A 19,879-nucleotide genomic window follows, 5' to 3' on the forward strand; every position below is an offset into this window, starting at 1 on the left:
CATTTATAGAGGTTCACTTCAAAGTTCCAGGCGGTCAATCAGATGTTACTCAAAACACCATTGCCACCTTGTGGACATATGGCTAAGAACTGAAAAGGGTTTAATGTTAATATTTAACACTAGTCATCTAAACCTAAACCTAACCTGCTGCTGTTGAATCAATTCCGACTCTTAGTGACCCTATAGGACAGAGAACTGCCCCATAGAGTTTCCAAGGAGCTTCTGGAGGATTCAAACTGCCAACCTCTTGGTTGGCAGCCATAGCACTTAACCCCTATGCCACCAGGGTTTCCAGTGGTCATCTAGTTAGTTAAGTGATTCCCAGCCTTGAAGGCTTCTCTTATTATCTACCCTCCCTCTAAAATGAATCTATGAATAAGTGTCATTTATTGACAATTTACTTTCCCATTTATATAAATGTCAATTACAGCTTCTGATCCATGATAATCAACCAGTATTTGCCTTCTGATTTCATTCTAATCAAAAGCAGAAAGCATGAGGTTTTAGTCAGTCCATACAGTATTCATTAAGATAACTGCACAATTTTTTAAGTTTTGGGTTTGTTCGTTTATTTTTAAATAACGAAGACAGTTTTCAAAGTCCCAATACTGTATGCAGAGCGATCCAGGTTTAGGGGCTAGCATTTATAAACCATTGATCTAACTCAGATTTTTCCCCCCCCTTAAGCCTATCCTGGCCATGATAATTAATTCTGACCATAATTATAAACAAAGAAAATATTGAGTATTATGGGAATAAAGGAGAGAATATAAAAGGAAGAGCTCATCAATCTCAAAAGTAACTTCCTAAACTCTATCTTCCTCCACCCTGCATTCATATTGGTATTTCTATGTATTTGCTCACTTGTTCTCTACTCTAACTCAGTTTGGGGAGAGGTAGCAAGTATAAAGGAGAAATCCTGGGCTTTGGAGCCACTTTCAGTCTATGTGGCCTTGAGCAAAAATACTTAACCTCTCTGAATGTGTCTCATTTCTAAAATGGGAAGATTAATACTTACCACGAAGTGCTGTGAGGATTTAAGTAAGATCCCATCGCTGTGGAATTGACTCTGACTCATAGTGACCCTATAGGACAGAATAGACCTGCCCCATAGAGTTTCCAGGGAGTGGCTGGTGAATTTGAACTGCCGATTTTTGGTTAGTAGCCAAGCTCTTAACCACTGTGCCACCAGGGCTCCTCAAGTAAAATAAATTACATGAAATACCCTTGTACAACATGGCAGGCGCTCAGTATGTATTAGTTCCTTTCTTCAAAAAAGGTTTTAAAGTTCCAGGAGGGCAGAGATCACACGTCCATTTCATTCCCCACTATTCCCCCCGAGTGCCTAGTTCACAGTATCAGTACTTGCTGCTGTTGAATGGATTCCTACTCACGGTGACCCCACGTCAGAGTAGAACTGTGTTCCCTGAAGTTTTCAGTGGCTACTTTTTCAGAAGTACGTCAGGCCTTTCTTCTGAGAAGCCTCTGGGTGGACTTGAACCTCCAACCTATCAGTCAGCAGTGAGGTGGTTAACCGTTTGTACCACCTAGGAGCCTGTAGTAAACCCTCAATAAATATATCTTGGTCATTTAATAAATTACTTTTTAGACGCTTATTTACAGCTAGGTTTCATCCTAATTAATAATTGAGGAAAGTTCCCTCAGAATGTGCTCAAGATATATTCTTTCCCATCTCGAAAAATTTCCCCCAAGAGGAGCCCTGGTGTGCAATGGTCAAGCATTGGGCTGCTAACCAAAATTTCAAAGGTTCGAACCCACCAGCTGCTCCTTGAGAGAAAAGACCTGGCAATTTGTAAAAATTACAGCCTGGGAAACCCTATAGAGCACTTCTGCTCTGTCCTTATAGGGTTGCTATATGTTGGAATCAATTTGATGGCACACAACAACATTACCCCCAAATTAAAACTGATTATTCTGGTGGCTATTCTGTTGAACCACATACAAATATGGCAATAAATATATTTTAAAACCTTGAAAATAATAATGCCTATTAACTCAAGAATTATACTCCTAGGAATTTACTGTAAACAATCAGAGATACATTCAAAGATTCATGTAAAATTATGTCCAAAGCACATCATTTATAATGGGAAAATGGAAACAACAGAACGATTAATAAATGATCACATATTCACAAAACAGAATAATGGAGACATTAAACCACACTTCAGAAGCATATTTAATTATATGAGAATTTTCCCAATATAAAGTGAAGAAAACAAGTTACAAAACGGTATGTAGATTATTTTTTAAAACAGCATGCGTTACAATAAATAGTACATTAAAAAAGTTAATTTTTTTTTGATTGGTGGGATTATCAGTGACTTTTGGTTTATTTTTTAGAATTTTCTGTATTTTCTAAGACCCCCACAAAATGTACAGCATTTATAATTAGAAAAATACCAACGACTTTAAGGTATTTAAATTTAATATTTAACATGAGAAAAAATCAACTTCAAACATCTTTACACAGATTACTGTAAGATACTGTTTCACTTCACAGAGAAAACAGCAAAGTCAGATTTCTAAGGTATATATTGAATGACTGAAAGGATGCTTTAAGTAAGTCAAAAAGCAGAGTTTGGGGGTTGAAACTCAGTTATGGAATAGTGGGCAAGTTACCTGCTGAGCCTGTTTCCTCATCTCTAAAATAGGGCTGTAACTGCCAAATCAAAATACTGTTTGGGAAGATTTCTATGATAACAACTGTGAAAGAGCCTAGCCCAAAGTAGGAACTCAAAGTCTGCGTAAAGGCTAAATATTTATTGAATGATCATCAAACTAAAAGAAAACTCACGGAACTTTGAGATAAATAACTCCAAGAACTGCTTGGCTTAAACTATAAAACCCAAAACCAAACCCGCTGCCGTCGAGTCGATTCGGACTCATAGTGACCCTACAGGGCAGAGCAGAACTGCCCCATAGGATTTCCAAGGAACGGCTGGTGGACTGGAACTGCCGACCGTTTTGGTTAACAGCCGAGCTCTTTACCACTGCGCCGAAAGAGCAAAGGAAACCTCTATTAGCCAAGTTGACGAGAAATCACGTCCGTTCTACACGATATATAGCATCTCCCAGGCGGGAAGTCAACACAAGGCTTTTCCTGCCACCCCATCGAGGAAGATGGAGTCGGGTCCCTTAGCCTTTGAAGTCCGGCCGAAGACTCCTCACGGGTCTCGAAGCCCGGAAAGCATGCCGCTGGTTGCCAGGAGACACTGCACAGCCACCTCCTCCAATCAGCACGCGTCTCTTTGTGCCCAATCAGAGAAGCCAGACGGGCTGGGTTAGAGGTGAAAGGTCACGCTGCTTTTTGGCGGCCATTTCTCTTGGAGTGCCGCGACTCCGGGCCTAGAGCGGCTGCTTCGATCACGAGGGACGGACAACAGCTGGGTCGGCGGCGAGGATCCTACACCATTCACCCGTAGTCACGATGGTAAGGAGAGAACGGCGTGAGTCGCCGGAGAGGGAGAGCGACCGGTCTAGACAGGCCTGGTAGTTGTTTCGCGCGTTCCCCATTCATCCATGTGAGAATCCGTGAATCTCGCCGCCAGTCCCTTTCTCCCTGAGTTGGGGACTTTGAGGGCCTCCCGGTGCCCTCCCCTCCCCAGCATCCTGCTCTCTTTCCCGCTCTTCTTCGTTTGAACCCAGGCCTGAGGTTTCCTACCTGACCGAGGCCACAGGGCCAGGGTAAAGATGAAGCGGGACTTTGGGACGCTCCATTTTCACTTCCTGAGTATCACACTCCACAATCCACTTTGATTCAAAGATGTTAGGACCCCCCGCCCGCAGCCCTCTGGAACCCAAAGCACAGGCTTTGAAGCATTCGTGTATTCGTTCCGGAAATCTTTATTGTGCGCATCCACCTGTCAGTTACTGTTCTAGGCGCCAGAGGTGGTGGGTGAAAAGTACTGATGCGGACCCTGCGCTCTGTGTGAACCCATAGTGGGATGTGGGAGACAGGCATTGATCAAATAATAACAAATAAACATACAGTTACAAATAATCCTAAGAAGGAAGCAAACAGGATGCTTCGTACATTAGATAGGTGATCAGGGATGGCTGCCCTGATAGACGGCATTTGACGGTACATCTAAATGACATGAAATACGGTCCCTTAAAGAACAGGAGAAAGAGTGTACCAAGCACAGGGAACAGGAGCAAAGCCTTTAAGGCCGGGAAGAAAGCTTGACATTTTCCAGGAGTTGACCCAAAAGCCACAGTGCTTCTTGTGGAAAGAGGAGTTATGAGATAGGGTCAGAGAGGCAGGCATTGAGCTGAACCTTTTAGGCCATTTTAGTAGGTTTGGATTTTACTTCAGGTGCAATTCGAAGTTATTGAAGCATTTTAAGCAGAGGTGTGACATTCGATATATACCTTAAAAAATAATAATACTTGCTGTATTGTTAATAAACTGGAGAAAGATGAGTGAAAACTGGACACCTATTAGGAGGTTATTGCAGTAGATCCTGTGTCCTGTGAGATCACTCTGAATATGCTTATCTTAAAAGGATTGGGTAGCTAGGTTTCTTGGTTCTTTCCTTCCTTTGAGCTGATGGGAAAGCAAATGAGGGAAGGAGAAAAGTCTGAATTCACTGGGGATTCTACTGTTTTGCTGAATAAACAAACATTAAGTGAAACCCTGGTGGCCCAGTGGCTAAGAGCTTGGATGCTAACCAAAAGGTCATCAGTTCAAATCCATCATCCGCTCCTTGGAAACCCTATGGAGCAGTTCTACTCTGTCGTGTAGGGTTGCTATGAGTTGGAATCTACTCAACAGCGGCGGGTTTGGTTTTTTTGGTTTTAAGTGATTGCCTACAATATGTAGCAGGCGCTGCTGGGCATTGGTAATACAAAGCCAAATAAGACCTAATCCTAGCCCCTAAAATTAAAGTGAAGGTTCTGGCCCCTGCTTGCTTCTGTAGCCTCATGTCTGGGTACTCTGACAACACTGAATTGTTTGTATATCTCTGAGGTCACCTTAGGAGTCCCTGGGTGGTGGTTTCAGTTAAGCACCCAACAACTAACCAAAGGGTTGGTGATCCGAACCCACCCAGAGGCGTCTCAGAAGAAAGGCCTGGCATGCAGTTACCACGAGTCAAAATTGACTAGGGCAGCTGGTTTGAGCTTACCTTGTTGCTACACCCTTAGCTGCTTTTACATCAGTCCTTTTTCTTCTCCGGAAGCACCTCTCTTCCTTTAAAACTGAGGCATTACTTATTTCAGGCAACCTTTCCCCCGTATTGGTTCAGTACTCCAGTGTGTATCTGCACTTGGTACATCTGTCCATCTGTATGTATCCCGCCCGCCCCCAGCCCCCGCCAGCTACTTGAGGACAGAGACTATATCATCTGCTGTTTTTTTTCTTTTTTAGTGTCTTCACCTTTGTTTCTTTAGAGCCTGAAACAGTCTTTCTTAAGTGAATAACAAACTTCTAAAAGTTTTGATGAGTTGAAGATGAAACTGGCTGATTGGTTGTTTAAATTTTCCTGGTGCTTTTCAAAAAATAATAGTCAAAATTATGTATTAATTTTCACAATTTAAAAAGTGAAAGGGAATCAAGAGTTTGCATCACTTGGATACATAAAATATTGGTGGATGATTTGGTAGAGAAGAAAGCGTGGTGGAAGCCAAGCTAAGGGAAAAGAATCAATTGAGTCCTTTATTATTGTTATTATTTATTCCTTGTGCAGAGTTTACCCCTCAATCCCAAACCTTTCCTGAACGGATTAACAGGAAAGCCAGTGATGGTGAAACTTAAGTGGGGAATGGAGTACAAGGGCTACCTGGTATCTGTAGATGGCTATATGAACATGCAGGTAAGCTAGAGTTACAAAAGTTATAAAATTGTATTTATTATATTCCACCTTGTTCCTCAGAGGTCTTAATGTGGCTTACAGAATGCATACAATGAAACTGACAAATATAAAGCAAAATCAGGAATAAAGTCAAGGCCGGGAAGATGCTGTAACTCTGATATACAAGGTACAAGACTTGGGGTTAACCCAGAGTTCAGCCACAGATGATTCCTCGTGGTTAAAGTAAGAAGAGCTCAGACATTTGATTCATAATGCCATAAGGGAAACAAAAGAGTATGCTGGAGAAAGCAAAACTTTTCCCAGCACTTAGCTCTGAAAGAAGTTTCTCAAGTGAAACTCCTGAAATGTTTTTTAATGAATGCTAAAGGGACAATACCAAAGTAATTAAAAAATCAAAGCATTTCTTAACGGGGAAGACAGGCCAGACAAAGGGATGGATGGACTCACTGCATGTCTGTTAAATTAGCTTCTATAAATATTTTAGCCAGGTTTTTGATGAAAGAGTTTGAGGTTATATTTTCTAATGAGTCCTGAAGTGCAAGTATTTATGTGACAGATTAACAGCAGATGAATATATTTTACAGGTTACCTAGACAGGTGGTCGGTTGACCATGACTCCAAGTATTCCACAGGATTTTTCATGATATAAGAGTTTACCACCTAAACAGATGATGCTCAGGTCCCCAGGGTTATAGAGCATGGTTTTGGCCTGGAAAATTCCTAAAGCGGGAATCTTTTACCAAGGCCATAGAAAGATCTGAAAAGTATACCCATTGGGATGGAAGTTTTCCAGAATCAGATAGTGGTGGTGGTTGTACAACTTCATGGATATACTAAAAACCACTGAGCTGTACACTTTAAAAGAGTGATTATTATGCTATAGGAATTATATCTCAATTTAAAAAATAACCATTGGATATTTAGTTTTAGAAGTAATACAGCTTCCTAATGAGCCTGCCAGAATTAGTTGCAAAATGTATCCTTGAGTAACCAACCACATTGATATGCTTCTGTGGTTTTTTTCTCAGCAAATATTTATTGAGCACTCACTATGTGCCTTGCACTGTGAATACTGCAGTGAACAAAACAAAGTTCTTACCTGCAAGGGGTTTATGTTTTAGTGATTGGAGATGATAATATAATGTAATAACAGGTAATGATAGTTGCTATGAAGAAAAACCAAGCAGAACAAGGGACAGTGTGCAATAATAGATAAAGTAACCAATGAAAGAAGTAAATTTAAACAAGAGACTAGAATTGAATGAGCAATTCAAGTATCTGGAGGAACAGCAAGTACAAGGGCCTTGTGGCAGGAGCATGCTTGGCATGTTCAAGGCACAAGAAAGCTAGAGCAGCTCTTGCGGAGTAAGTTAGGAAAAGAATGATGGAGAGTTAGGTTGGTCTGGTAGCCATGTTACAGCCTTTTAAACCACAGTAAAGGCTTTGGATTTTATTTAAAGTGTGATAGAAAGCATTTGGAGCATTGTTGGATAATTTAGAAACCAATTAAATGTTGGTGAGCATTGGCCAAAAATAATCACTTTGTTTTAAAAATAGTCTATCTTGATATATTATTTCTGATATTCATTCCATGTAAAACTATTTGTCTTTTGGCAACCCCATATGTTTCGAATAAAACCTTATCCTAAGGATATAGGAGGATACTTTTTGTTCTGGAGAGAAGAGAAAGTAATATCCAGTATCAGCATTAATGCATTAAAATGTTTTCAATGCTTACCTCACATCCTCTTTAAGCCCTGTGTTCTCCTTTTCATTTTCCACTTGCCTGGTTATGAAGGAAATTTCCCTCTCTCCCTTTTCTCCTGTTCATTTCTCTTGTGAGCCCAGATGACAGTGATTGTAATTAAAAAAAAAAAAAAATTAGGAGTAAAGCTTATTACCTATATGAAGGAAACCTAACACTTGATATAAAATTAGAAATAATTGAGTTCCCTTAAATAGCTATAATGGTCACTCTTAATTGTTTAACCTCTTAAGAAATTGTTTTTTCCTGTTGATCAGCACATAGTTTTTTTTTTTTTTTAATTTTTACTCAGTTCTTTGGCTTGGGTTGTTGACTAATATAAAAGTATTTGGTATTTTAGCCATAGCTTTTGTACACCCATTTGGGTACCTAACTATGATTTATAACATCATTACTTTGGGAAAAGTTAATATCTGGTTCTTTAGAAATGAATTTTAGGGAAACTTTGAATCACAATTTATTTGTAATCAGAGATTGCCTTCCTTGACATACCCTTTTAGTCCCTAATAGAAAGAAACATTATATAACCTGGGAGATTTAGAAAATTTGTTGAAATAAGCTTTATTATATAACATGTTAATTTTACATCCATCGATGTTTACTTCGATGAATGTTTATATGAAACCAAAAAGTACTGCAATAGTAATAGAGAGCTCATCTCCTAATTATGATTATAGGCAGTGTGAGTCGTTGGTATAGAAGGGTCCCAGTTAGTAAGTTCTTTCACCAGTATTAAATATGTTATACTCTTTTTATACTGTGCTATTAGACTAATACATTTTCTTTTTATTTAAAGCTTGCAAATACAGAAGAATACATAGATGGAGCATTGTCTGGACATTTGGGTGAAGTTTTAATAAGGTAACAAAGAGTACTAGGGTATGCAAGGAGTTGCTGATGAGCATTAGAAACACCTGTTTAAATAAACTAGTGTCTCAATTTCAGAATTACTTTTTTAAAAATTGTTATTAATTTAACAAAATAGTCCACAACTAGACTTCAGAAGTCTTTGAAATTGTTGAACTTGTCAAAGGTAATGTTTAAATTGTTGGAGTTATTCATCCTTTTATGATTTTTCTAGTGTTGATATAAACTTTCTAGCTCTTAGCTGAATACCTTTTTCAGTGGTCTTAGTTGTAGGAACTTGTTTTAGTTGGGTCTGGCTGCTATTAATGGATTTTTAGTACATTCTTTTCTAGAACTAGCTTCAAACTCCCAAATTCCCTTTGGAAAACTATAAACATGTCATAACAACTACATGGTAAAAATAAATGCCATGTGCGTTTTAAACACATCTATGGTAAAAACTTTTTTAAAAAGAGAAAGAAATGATATATTGTACATTTAGCATTCAGTATTTTTGTAATGAGAAAATCTAATGTAATAGTAATTCAGATTTACATGGTTTTCCTTTGGAACAACAAAGTATACTCTTTTTGTATTTACAGGTGTAATAATGTCCTTTATATCAGAGGTGTTGAAGAAGAGGAAGAAGATGGGGAAATGAGAGAATAGCATCTTTTTGTGGGGGATTTTTTTTTTTATATATGTATATTTCTAGACAATAAAGATTTGTTTGTTTTTCATCTTGCCTTGTGAACCATTCATACTCATATATTTACATGCAAATCTCAAATGGTGAAATAATTGAGAGATTATTCCCAAAACTAATGCATTAAAAGCCACCCAACTTTATTTAAGCTCATGTTTTATTTTTAAGACCAATACTGTTTTCTCTATGAGGGAAAATAACTCATTTACATGCTGTAGAAATTTTTATGACAGTGTATGTATTTCAGCCCTTGTAATTATATATTAACTGAGACCTTTTAAAAGCAACTGTTTATTTTAAAGTTATTTTTAATCCACTTTTGACATGTATAAATCTAAACATTTTCTTAGTATTATATATACTGTATTATTTTACTTAAAAGTTAGTAAATCGATTACATGTTAATTCTACATCAATCTAAGCTAAAGAGTACACATACTATAAGTAAAATTGGAACATCACTTGAGAATTACAATGAATGTGGAGATAGGGCACAACAGAAACAGAAATTGTGAACTGTCATTTAGGTTCAAGGTATGTTTTGTTCATTTAAGAGAATTAAGTTTTCTGAACAGAATTCATGACTGTGAAATAAAAACCAGTCTCAGAATTATGTTCTGAGACTGTAATCTAGTGGTTTTCACTTAAATTTTAAACCCCCCAAAACCCATCATATATTTTACAGTTGTACGTTGTTAAAATGTGTATTGCACAGTGAATTTGCGTATGCTGTGAGCTTCCTACAGACTGGTTGAGAAAATATGTAAAGTCTCGTGTTGTCAGAGAATGACGCTTCAGTGGTCATTCACCATATACTTAGGTTAATAAAGCTAACTGTGGATATATATGCCCACTGGTTAGCAATTCAAAGTATAGATATAAATGTTCAACTTTATAGAATAATAATTAGGGATAATAAAAGGCTTCAGTGAAAGAAAACTCCCACTCCTATTCCTATAACCTTTAAAATAAAGGCCTTAATTCTTCAAATTGGTTAGGCCAGCATGTAGGTCAGAATATTGCCGTTACTGAAAACCAAAATCTGCAAAATATGCCTAAAACCCATTTTGGTAATAAAATGCCTTAAGTAAAAAAATATTCTTCTTCCTGTGTTTTTGTTGTCTCATTGACTAATTGTAGTTCACGTTTGTTACCAGATGGAGGTCTTGAACGAAAGATGAGTCGTCTTCCCAACTAAAACAAAAGGAGAGCAAAATCTTAATATTCTTTAACAGTTTTTTTTTTTAGTGAAATATATGTAATATTAATGATTTTCACAAAGAATAATATAGTTTAAAATGTTAAATAATCACAGTTACAAAGAAATAGATAACCTAATAGATATCAAGCATGCTAGGCAAAGTTAAGTAACAAATCGAGCAGTCATACTATGCAGAAGACAAAGCAATTATGTTTTGAGGGGAATTGGGGAGATACAGGTGAACTCATCAAGTAGAATATGGTCTAAAAGCCTAGAAAAGCATCATGTTGGCCAACATATCTCAGTAAGTGCTGTAATTACTTTTTCCTTCATGGTTAGATTACTTGTATTGAGCACCAGTTGAATGCCATTTAGATATTTTGTTGAACAAATCTTCAGGAAACCATGCACTGTTGTCTTAACCACTGGTATTGCCATTGACTCTGGGAAGTGTTCCCACCCAGGAAAGACTTAGAGAAACCCCTAGATTCATACCTATTCATTTTCTCTGGGGCATATACTTAAGTATATCAGCAATCAAATTATTATTTTCTTTTAGTCTTGGAATTTCCCCATTCATTTTTATTTTTGTTTTGCTTTATAGCTGAATTTGTATAAATTGAATGGATGAAGAGAATACCGTATTCTCTGTGACATGAGATTTGATGGAATATCTCCACTGTGTCTTAAAAAGGGCAGCAGTGACATTTTAGGCTGAATGGTTCTTTGTGTGTGGTGGTCCCATGCATTGCAGAATATCCCTGGTCCAAAGGAACTGACCTATAGCACACATCCCATGGAACAGAAATGTCCTAGGAGAACTGGACTCTGAATTCCTTAATGTCAGAATTTTTGCTTTTTCTTTCGACTGTCAAGAATCTTCTTTGTTAATCTTTGTTGTTAGTACTTTCTGAGAAAGTTGCCAATAAAGTATCAAAAACTTCTGTCAGAGGTCTTTGTACATGGCAGACTTACTGGGTCACCATTCTTTTAAATTTTCCAGTGTTTACTTTTTATTTTCGTTTTTAGCCTGTTAATTCAGTAAGCATTGAGTGTCCACTGTGTGCTAGACATTGGGGATACAAAGGTTGTTGTAACTCATGGCCTAGAAGGAAAATGGATATATTAAAACAATTTCAATTTGGTGGCTTAAATGAATAGCAGTATGTACATGTCGAAGGGCTATAAAGAATGATTATTTCTCCCTTGAGAGAACAGGGCAGCGTTGGTAGGAAGTGTTCAATTGAAGTAGATAAGTACAGACCCTCTAGGATAAAATGCTTATTTAAAAAAAATCATCTTTTGACAGTAATTTTTATTAGTTTCACAATGTTTTAATGGAAACCCTGGTGGTGTAGTGGTTAAGTGCTACAGCTGTTAACCAAAAGGTCGGCAGTTCAAATTCACCAGGCGCTCCTTCGAAACTCTATGAGGTAGTTCTACTCTGTGCTATAGGGTCGCTATGAGTTGGAATTGACTTGATGGCAATGGGTTTTTTTTTTTTAATGTTTAATAGATCAGTCTTCAAATCATCAAACCATTTGATTCATACTCTATAACCAAAATAACCAGTTAACCAGCATTTTTCACCTGGTTGTGGTTGTTGAAGCATTACATATATGTAACCTAAGTTAGCAATATATTTTATTGTGGTGAAATATATATACCAAGACATTTGTCATTTCAACCATTTTTATATGTACAATTCAGTGACAGTTACATTCACCATGTTGTATAACACTCATCACTATCCATTTCCGATTTTTTTCATCACTTGTAACAAAAACTCTGTACCCCTTGAGCAACCCCCCCCTCCCCATTTCTCCCTCACACCTGCTCCTGGTAACCACTAATAAACTGGTTTCTATGTATTTGCCTAATCTGGGTATTTCATATAAGTGGAATCCTACGATATTTGTCCTTTTTTTTCTACTTCACTCAGTGTAATGTTTTCAAAGTTCATCCATGTTGGAGCATATTTCAGAACTTCATTTTATGGCTGAATAATATTCGCTTGTATGGATATGCCACATTTTATCTGTTGATGGACATTTGGATTGTTTCCACCTCTTGGCTATTGTAAGTTATGCTGCAGTGAACATTGATGTACAACTATATGTTTGTGTCCCTGCTTTCAAGTCTTTTTTGAGTCTATGCCTAGGAGTGGAGTTGCTGGGTTATATGGTAATTTTGTAGAACAATATCATTAATATCACACACAAGTAAAATTTTGCTGAAGATCATTCAAAAATGGATGCAGCAGTATATCGACAGGGAACTGCCAGAAACTCAGGCCGGTTTCAGAAGAGGACATGGAACCAGGGATATCATTGCTGATGTCAGATGGATCCTGGCTGAAAGCAGAGAATACCAGAAGGATGTTTACCTCTGTTTTATTGACTATGCGAAGGCATTTGACTGTGTGGATCATAACAAATTATGGATAACATTGCAAAGAATGAGAATTCCAGAACACTTAATTGTGCTCATGAGGCACCTTTACATAGATCAAGATGCAGTTGTTCGTACAGAACAAGGGGATATTGATTGGTTTAAAGTCAGGAAAGGTGTGTGTCAGGGTTGCATTCTTTCACCATACCTATTCAATCTGTATGCTGAGCAAATAATTTGAGAAGCTGGACTATATGAAGAAGAACGGGGCATCAGGATTGGAAGAAGACTCATTAACAACCTGCATTATCCAGATGACACAACCTTGCTTGCTGAAAGTGAAGAGGACTTGAAGTACTTACTAATGAAGATCAAAGACCACAGCCTTCAGTATGGATTGCACCTCAACATAAAGAAAACAAAACTCCTCACAACTGGACCAATGAGAAACATCATGATGAATGGAGAAAAGATTGAAGTTGTCAAGGATTTCATTTTACTTGGATCCACAATCAACAGCCATGGAAGCAGCAGTCAAGAAATCAAAAGATGCATCGTGTTGGGTAAATCTGCTGCAAAGGACCTCTTCAAAGTGTTGAAGAGCAAAGACGTCACCTTGAAGACTAAGGTGCGCCTGACCCAAGCCATGGTATTTTCAATCACATCATATGCATGTGAAAGCTGGACAATGAATAGGGAAGACCAAAGAAGAATTGATGCCTTTGAATTGTGGTGTTGGCGAAGAATATTGAATATACCATGGACTGCCAAAAGAACGAACAAATCTGTCTTAGAAGAAGTACAGCCAGAATGCTCCTTAGAAGGAAGGGTGGTGAGACTGTGTCTTACATGCTTTGGACATGTTGTCAGGAGGGATCAGTCCCTGGAGAAGGACATCATGCTTGGCAGAGTACAGGGTCAGCAGAAAGGAGGAAGAGCCTCAACAAGGTGGATTGACACAGTGGCTGCAACAATGAGGTCAAGCATAACAGTGCTTGTAAGGATGGCTCAGGACTGGGCAGTGTTTTGTTCTGTTGTGCATAGGGTCACCATGAGTCTGAGTCAGAACTGACTTGACGGCACCTAACAACAACAACATGGTAATTTTATGTTTAACTTTTTGAGGAACCACCAAACTTTTCCACAGTGGCTGCACAATTTTATAATCCCACTGACAATGGATGAGAGTTCCAATTTCTCCACATCTTTGCTAACACTTTTCCATTTTTCTGATAATAGCCATCCTATTGTTATTAGTTGCAATTGAGTCAGTTTCAACTCAGAGTGACTCCATGTGTGCAGAGTAGAACTGTTCTACCGGGTTTTCAAAGCTGTGACCTTTTGGAAACAAATTGTCAGGCCTTGTTTCTGAGGCACCTCTGGGTGGGTTTGAACTGTCAACCTTTTGGTTAGTAGTCCATCACTTAACCATTTGTGCCACCCAGGGTCTAGTGGGTGTGTAGTAGTATCTCATTGTGGTTTTGATTTGCATTTCCGTGATGACTAATGCTGTATATCTTTTCATGTGTTTATTGGCCATTTGTATATCTTTGGTGAAGAGTCTATTCAAGTCCTTTGCCCATTTTTTGACTGGGTTTTTTTGTCTTTTTGTTGTTGAATTGTAGGAATTCTTTATGTATTCTGGGTATTAAAACCTTACCAGTTATATGGAGCCCTGGTGGCACAGTGGTTAAGAGTCTAGGCCAAAAGCTCAGCAGTTCTAATCCACCAACCACTTCTTGGAAACCCTATGGGGCAGTTCTACTCTGTCCTATAGGGTTGCTATGAGGTAGAATTGACTTGACAGCAATGGGGTGTCAGTTATATGGTTACCAAACATTTCCTCCCCAACTGTAGTTTGTCTCATTATTTTGTTGATAAAGTCCATTGATGCACAAAGGTTTACAATTTTATGGAAGTCTAATTTGTCAGTTTTGTCTTTTGTTGCTCGAACTTTGTTGGTGTCATATCCATGAATCCATTGTTGGAAGCTAAATCCTGAAGCATCACTCCCACGTTTTGTTCTAAGAATTTTATGGTTTAAGTTCTCACACTTAGGTCTTCGATCTATTTTGAGTTAATTTTTGTATATGGTATGAGGTATGTGTCCGACTTCATTCCTTCACATGTGGAGATCCATTTGTCCCAGCATCATTGATTGAAGAGAGTGTTCTTTCCCCACTGGATGAACTTAGCACTTTTGTCAAAAATCAGTTGGCCATAGATGTACAGATTCATTTCTGGACATGGTATGTATTTAACAGTTGTCATACTTCAAAAAAACTTTGGAGTATAGTGAAACTGTGAGAGCTGGAACTTGAAGGGACTGCCATGTCTTAAAAGTTTTCCACCTTTGACAGCATGTAGTTCTTTCTATTGCTCTTTATTAGTAGAAAATATTTGAGTTTTCCTTCTCTGACAGGTTTCTGCCTTACACAGGTTCCAGCTTTCACAGGTTTTACTGTGCTTACTTCAAAAGGCTGGTTGTGAGGCACACAGTAAACACTATCTGGTAACTCTTACTATGATGAGCGTCAATGTCTGCATTGGCTTTGCAGATAACCATGAAATTGTCTTCCTGGAATATATTTCAGACACTAATTCAGAACAGGGAGAAAGTGGCTTTTTATTAAAAGGTGGGTTTCGTGGAGAAATGTAGACCCAGTAATTTGAATAATTTTAAATGAACCAGAGAGACCAACTGAAGCTGTGAGCAAGAAAGATTATTTTACTGAAAGGCAACCTGGATAAGTTAGATGAATAACATATTTTTGGTTTTACACTACCGAAGGACTATATACGTTGATGTAGCTGGAGCTATTAATAACAAAACACAAACCTTTTTCTTTGGTTGTGCTACTGCTCTTTCCAGAGCAGCTTTCAGCCGTTCTTCCTGGTGTTTTTGTTTTTCTTTCATTTTCTCTTCACGCAACCTGTCACAAGAGGAGAAAGGCATTCTTGTAATTATAAACCATAGTTAGAAAGTAAAAAAGATCTACATCATTACTGTTTGGTAATGAACTAGCTAAATATTATAAGACCTCCCTTGAGGGTGAATGAAAATTTCACTGCTTCTTTACACATAGCTAAAAAAAAAAAAAAAAAATTTTTATGGCTAGTGAGTATGCAGGTGAAATCACAACAAGAAGTTTTGTTTGTTTTGAAATAGGAAGAAATTTCATTTCACAATTTTGAAAAGAAGTAAAATCTACTTAATCTTGGTCTACAATGATCACCTTAGTGAAGCCATTTTGTCACTCCACTTACTTAACTCCAGCACTTTATAATTAGTCTGTGCAATGGTAACTTGAATTAACTTCCATTTATTTTTACCCCTTTTAAACCCTTTTATTGTAGGTGTAACGTATATACAGAAAAGTATACAAGCCACACATGTATAGCTCTATTAATTACCATAAAAGTGCACTTTCCAGTTAATCTCTATGAATTGATTTAAAAAAAATCTTTATTAGGATAAAATGATATCCTCAAATTAAGACCAAGAAATGTAATTTGTCTTTTTCTCAAAAGGAAAAACAATGAACCAGATTTAAAATCAGATAGGTTCAAATCCCAGCTGTCTTATTAGCTGTGTAACCTTGGACATCTTTCTTCTCTCTCTGAGCCTCAGTTTCCTTATCTGTGAAATGAGTAAAATTATTAATATACCTCTTTAGGGTTGTCATGTGGATAAAATTAAATGAGGTAACTTACACAAACTGTCTAGTACAATGTTTGGCGCAGAATAGGTACTCAAGTGATAGCTATTTTATGGTCCCATATAATTAAATCATTAAGTGTAAGATTATATACTAAAGGATGGAAATAACATCAAGCATTTTTATGCAAAATTAGATGCTATGCTACCCATTGCCATCAAGTCAATTCCCACTCATAGTGACCCTATAGGACAGAGTACAGCTGTCCCATAGGGTTTCCAAGGCTGTAAATATTTATGGAAGCAGACTGCCACATCTTTGTTCTGTGGAGGGGCTGCGAGTTTGAACTGCTGACCTTTTGGTTAGATGCCGAGTGCTTAACCACTGCACCACCAAGGCTCCTTAGATGCTGTTAGGTGTCCCCAAACAGTGGGGAAAATCAACTAAAATTCTCTTTTTCTAAGAACAATAAAGACTTGGAATCATGTATCGTTATGAAAGATAGGTTTTAATTACACATTGGTAATACATTTGCTACTATAAAAAAGATGCAAGTGTTGTTAGGGTGATCAGTCATAGTGAGATCGACCATCTCGTGGGAAGAATAATCTTTCATTTAAATTTTTAATTAAAAATTTGTTTTATATTCAGTAGAATCACATCAGGATCAACTTCATGTATTCTGGACTTCATTTTTATATGGAGGAGACAATATCTCCCATGCACTGGTAATACAGTAAGCAGTAACAAAATGTCTAATACCAGTGGCTAGTACTCGAGTAATTATATGCCAAGCGTGCTGAATTGCTTTACATGGATCATTTAATTCATCGTCACAACAGCCCTAATGAGGTAAGTACCATTACTACTGCTGTTTTACAGATAAACTCAGAGTATGTGGTCTGCCTAAAGTCACAAAATAGAAGAAGTAGTGGAACCTAGATTGAACCCAAGCAGACCTGCTCTCATGTCCACACCGTAGCCACAGTTCCAGTCTAAGTCCCGGTGTGTTTACTTGTTGTAACAAAAACATTATTCCACCCATAAGCATTCCCTACGTTATACTGAGATCATGTTATATTTATAATAATAGTTGCTTCAACAGTAGCATGTACATAAAAGTCGTTATTTAACTCAGTGTGGAAATTTGTAAATGAGTGCATTCTTCTGGGAGGGCCCAAGCCAGCCAAGGACAGGGATTATGGCCATGATGATAATCCTCATGGGGATTGTCTTGAGAAATAAATGAGTTAATGTGTAAATGCTATGGAAGTGCTGGTAATTATCTCCTGCAGAAAGCCCTCATTGTGTGGCCCTGCCTTTTAAAGGAATCCTTCATAGGTCGAGTCTCCCTGTAGTTTGCCAAAGAAGGGCTCCTAATTCTGTGCCTTGGGCCCTTCAACACAAGTGCAAAATTTCCTTCCACATGACAGCTCTTCAAAAATGTTCATGTAACTAGTGTGTTCACCCCAAAGATTCTCTTTTCTAGGCTAAGCTACCCCTCCTCCCAACTAGGTTAGTTGCCCCTGGTAATGACATATTTATTTCATATGAATATTTGATTAATATATCTCCCACGCTAAATAAGCTCATATGGAGGACAGGGCTGGGTCTGGTTCCTGACCACTGTGCGCCCTAACACTTAGCACCATCTTTGCCACAGAACAGAAACTTGCTAAGTGTTAGTGGAATCCAAGCAAAAACAGAGCTTCCTATCACATTAGGTCATCCGCTATATTTATATCATAAAACATTGAGTACTTTTGCCTCCGTTCTTTCTGCTTTAACTTCTCAATTGCCTCCACATGTTCTTTAGGAACAGATTCGATGAGATCACTCAGTTCCACCAGGCGAGACTCCACTTTGACCAGCTTTTGAATCGGGTTGAGACTGCCAACCTCAGCATCTCCTATGCAGACTGTGTACACTTGATTGATTTTTTTATTAAGAGATTCTATCAGTTTTTCCTGAGATTGAGGAGAAAAGGAAGAGCAGAAAACTTTACGTCACATCACTAACTGGTTACCCATTCAACAAATGTAAAATGCCATTTTACTGTAATATAACGAAAAGACATTTATATGCTACTGTTTCCTTTTTTTTGAAAAGGAATACTCTTAATACTATATTATAGAAAAGCAGTGAGGAAATGTAGCAGTGATATTTAATCTGTAACATAATTTATAGTCACATCATTATTATAGTTACACCTTGGATTATTTTCGTAAAAAGATATTTCAGTCTAGATGTAAAAAGTAATTACAGCCAGACAGAACACATCCTTTTGCTTGATTCCCTGATTCCCTGAGCATTCAAGCAGAGAGGACATTCACACTTAAATCCTTGTTTGCCACTCTGACGCACTTCCCTACAGAACCGTACATGGATCCCTCTGCATTGTAATCTCTCCTGTATGATAGTTATTTCCATGCCTTATCTCCCCTTCTAGACTAAGCACCTGGAGGGCAGGGGCTACTTCTTATGCTTACACTTTAAATATTGAGAACAGTGCCTTGCACATAGCTATGCATTTAATAAATGTTTGCTGAATAAATGACTGAATGCACTCTCCCAGCGGGCGGGGGTGGGGGTGGGGGTGGGGGAGAGGAGGAGTTTCAAGCAAGCAGATCTCCAGGCTGACCTACAAAAAAAGCTGAATTTTCATCCTCTGTATTGGGAAGCTACCGCAGTATTTCTAAATCACTCTCTCTGATGTAGACAGCCAGGCTTAGGCCAAACCTTGCTGATCCCTGTGCCTGGCCGCTGCGCTGTTTTGACGGTAGCGATCCTGGAGCTGGTCCGTATTGTAGTTCGGGACCAAAAGAAAGTCCATCCTTTCTCTCCTCTCAGTGCCCTGCACTCACAGTAAAAAGGCGCTTAGTAAATTGCTGGGCAAGGTAAACCTTGTTCCTGGAAACATCCGGCCCCATTTCCTGTTCCTGCACAAGAAGGTGAGAACCACGGTAAAGCAAGCCAAGGCCTTGCTGTGGCTCCTGGCGCCGAGGGAAACCGCTCCTGGAGCCAAAAACTCAATGCTGAGACACCGACATTTAGAAGCAAAGATCTGATACCAAGGGTGTACTTCCCACAGCTTGGCTCTCACACCTGCTTATATATATATATATTTTGATGGACTTATTTACTACAAAGTCCCCCTTTTCTCCCGTTTTAAAAGTAACATTTCTTGTATTTCCTCTTTGTATTTAAAACATATCCCCTTTAGAAAACTTAAAGAAAATCTGATTTACCACAAAGCCCTCTTTTCTCCCTTTCTAAAATACTACTTATTGTATTTCCTATTTCTATTAACAACACATTCCTTTTAGAAAATTTGGAGAAATGCGAAAAAAAAAAAGGAAAAAAAGTCAAAGTCATCCATCAAAGGGCTGAAATGCTGTACATTGGATACGAGAAAACAATATTGCTGCAACATCAAATAAACCAGAAAATATATATACATTTTAAAAATATATA

The 19,879-nt window shown here is 38.0% G+C and overlaps 2 protein-coding genes across 2 annotated transcripts in view; one reads left to right on the top strand and one right to left on the bottom strand.

Annotated features, from left to right (window-relative positions):
• The first annotated feature begins 3,321 nt into the window (after positions 1-3,321).
• SNRPF (small nuclear ribonucleoprotein polypeptide F) lies at positions 3,322-9,188 on the top strand. Its single transcript, XM_049884116.1, has 4 exons — positions 3,322-3,454; positions 5,712-5,837; positions 8,399-8,463; positions 9,051-9,188. The coding sequence occupies exons 1-4, from the start codon at positions 3,452-3,454 to the stop codon at positions 9,115-9,117; spliced, it is 261 nt and encodes an 86-aa protein (XP_049740073.1). The 5' UTR covers positions 3,322-3,451; the 3' UTR covers positions 9,118-9,188.
• A 612-nt stretch (positions 9,189-9,800) lies between these two features.
• Positions 9,801-19,879, bottom strand: part of CCDC38 (coiled-coil domain containing 38) — a 49,254-nt gene continuing 39,175 nt past the window's right edge. Inside the window, exons 15-17 of the mRNA XM_049884114.1 lie at positions 18,167-18,372; positions 15,586-15,679; positions 9,801-10,348 (exon numbers count right to left, since the gene is read on the bottom strand). Of these exons, the coding sequence (XP_049740071.1) occupies positions 10,238-10,348; positions 15,586-15,679; positions 18,167-18,372 (411 nt within the window). The 3' untranslated portion in view covers positions 9,801-10,237. The remainder of the gene's footprint in view (positions 10,349-15,585; positions 15,680-18,166; positions 18,373-19,879) is intronic.

The sequence above is a fragment of the Elephas maximus genome, chromosome 4 (genome assembly GCF_024166365.1).
Source record: "Elephas maximus indicus isolate mEleMax1 chromosome 4, mEleMax1 primary haplotype, whole genome shotgun sequence".
In the NCBI taxonomy this organism is placed as follows: Eukaryota; Metazoa; Chordata; class Mammalia; order Proboscidea; family Elephantidae; genus Elephas; species Elephas maximus.

What these genes read in the sequence shown, in the direction of transcription:
- SNRPF (XM_049884116.1), top strand. An exon ending in ATGGCTATATGAACATGCAG is followed by an intron (nt 5,838 to 8,398) that starts GTAAGCTAGAGT and finishes TTTTATTTAAAG; the next exon opens with CTTGCAAATACAGAAGAATA. An exon ending in TTGGGTGAAGTTTTAATAAG is followed by an intron (nt 8,464 to 9,050) that starts GTAACAAAGAGT and finishes TTGTATTTACAG; the next exon opens with GTGTAATAATGTCCTTTATA.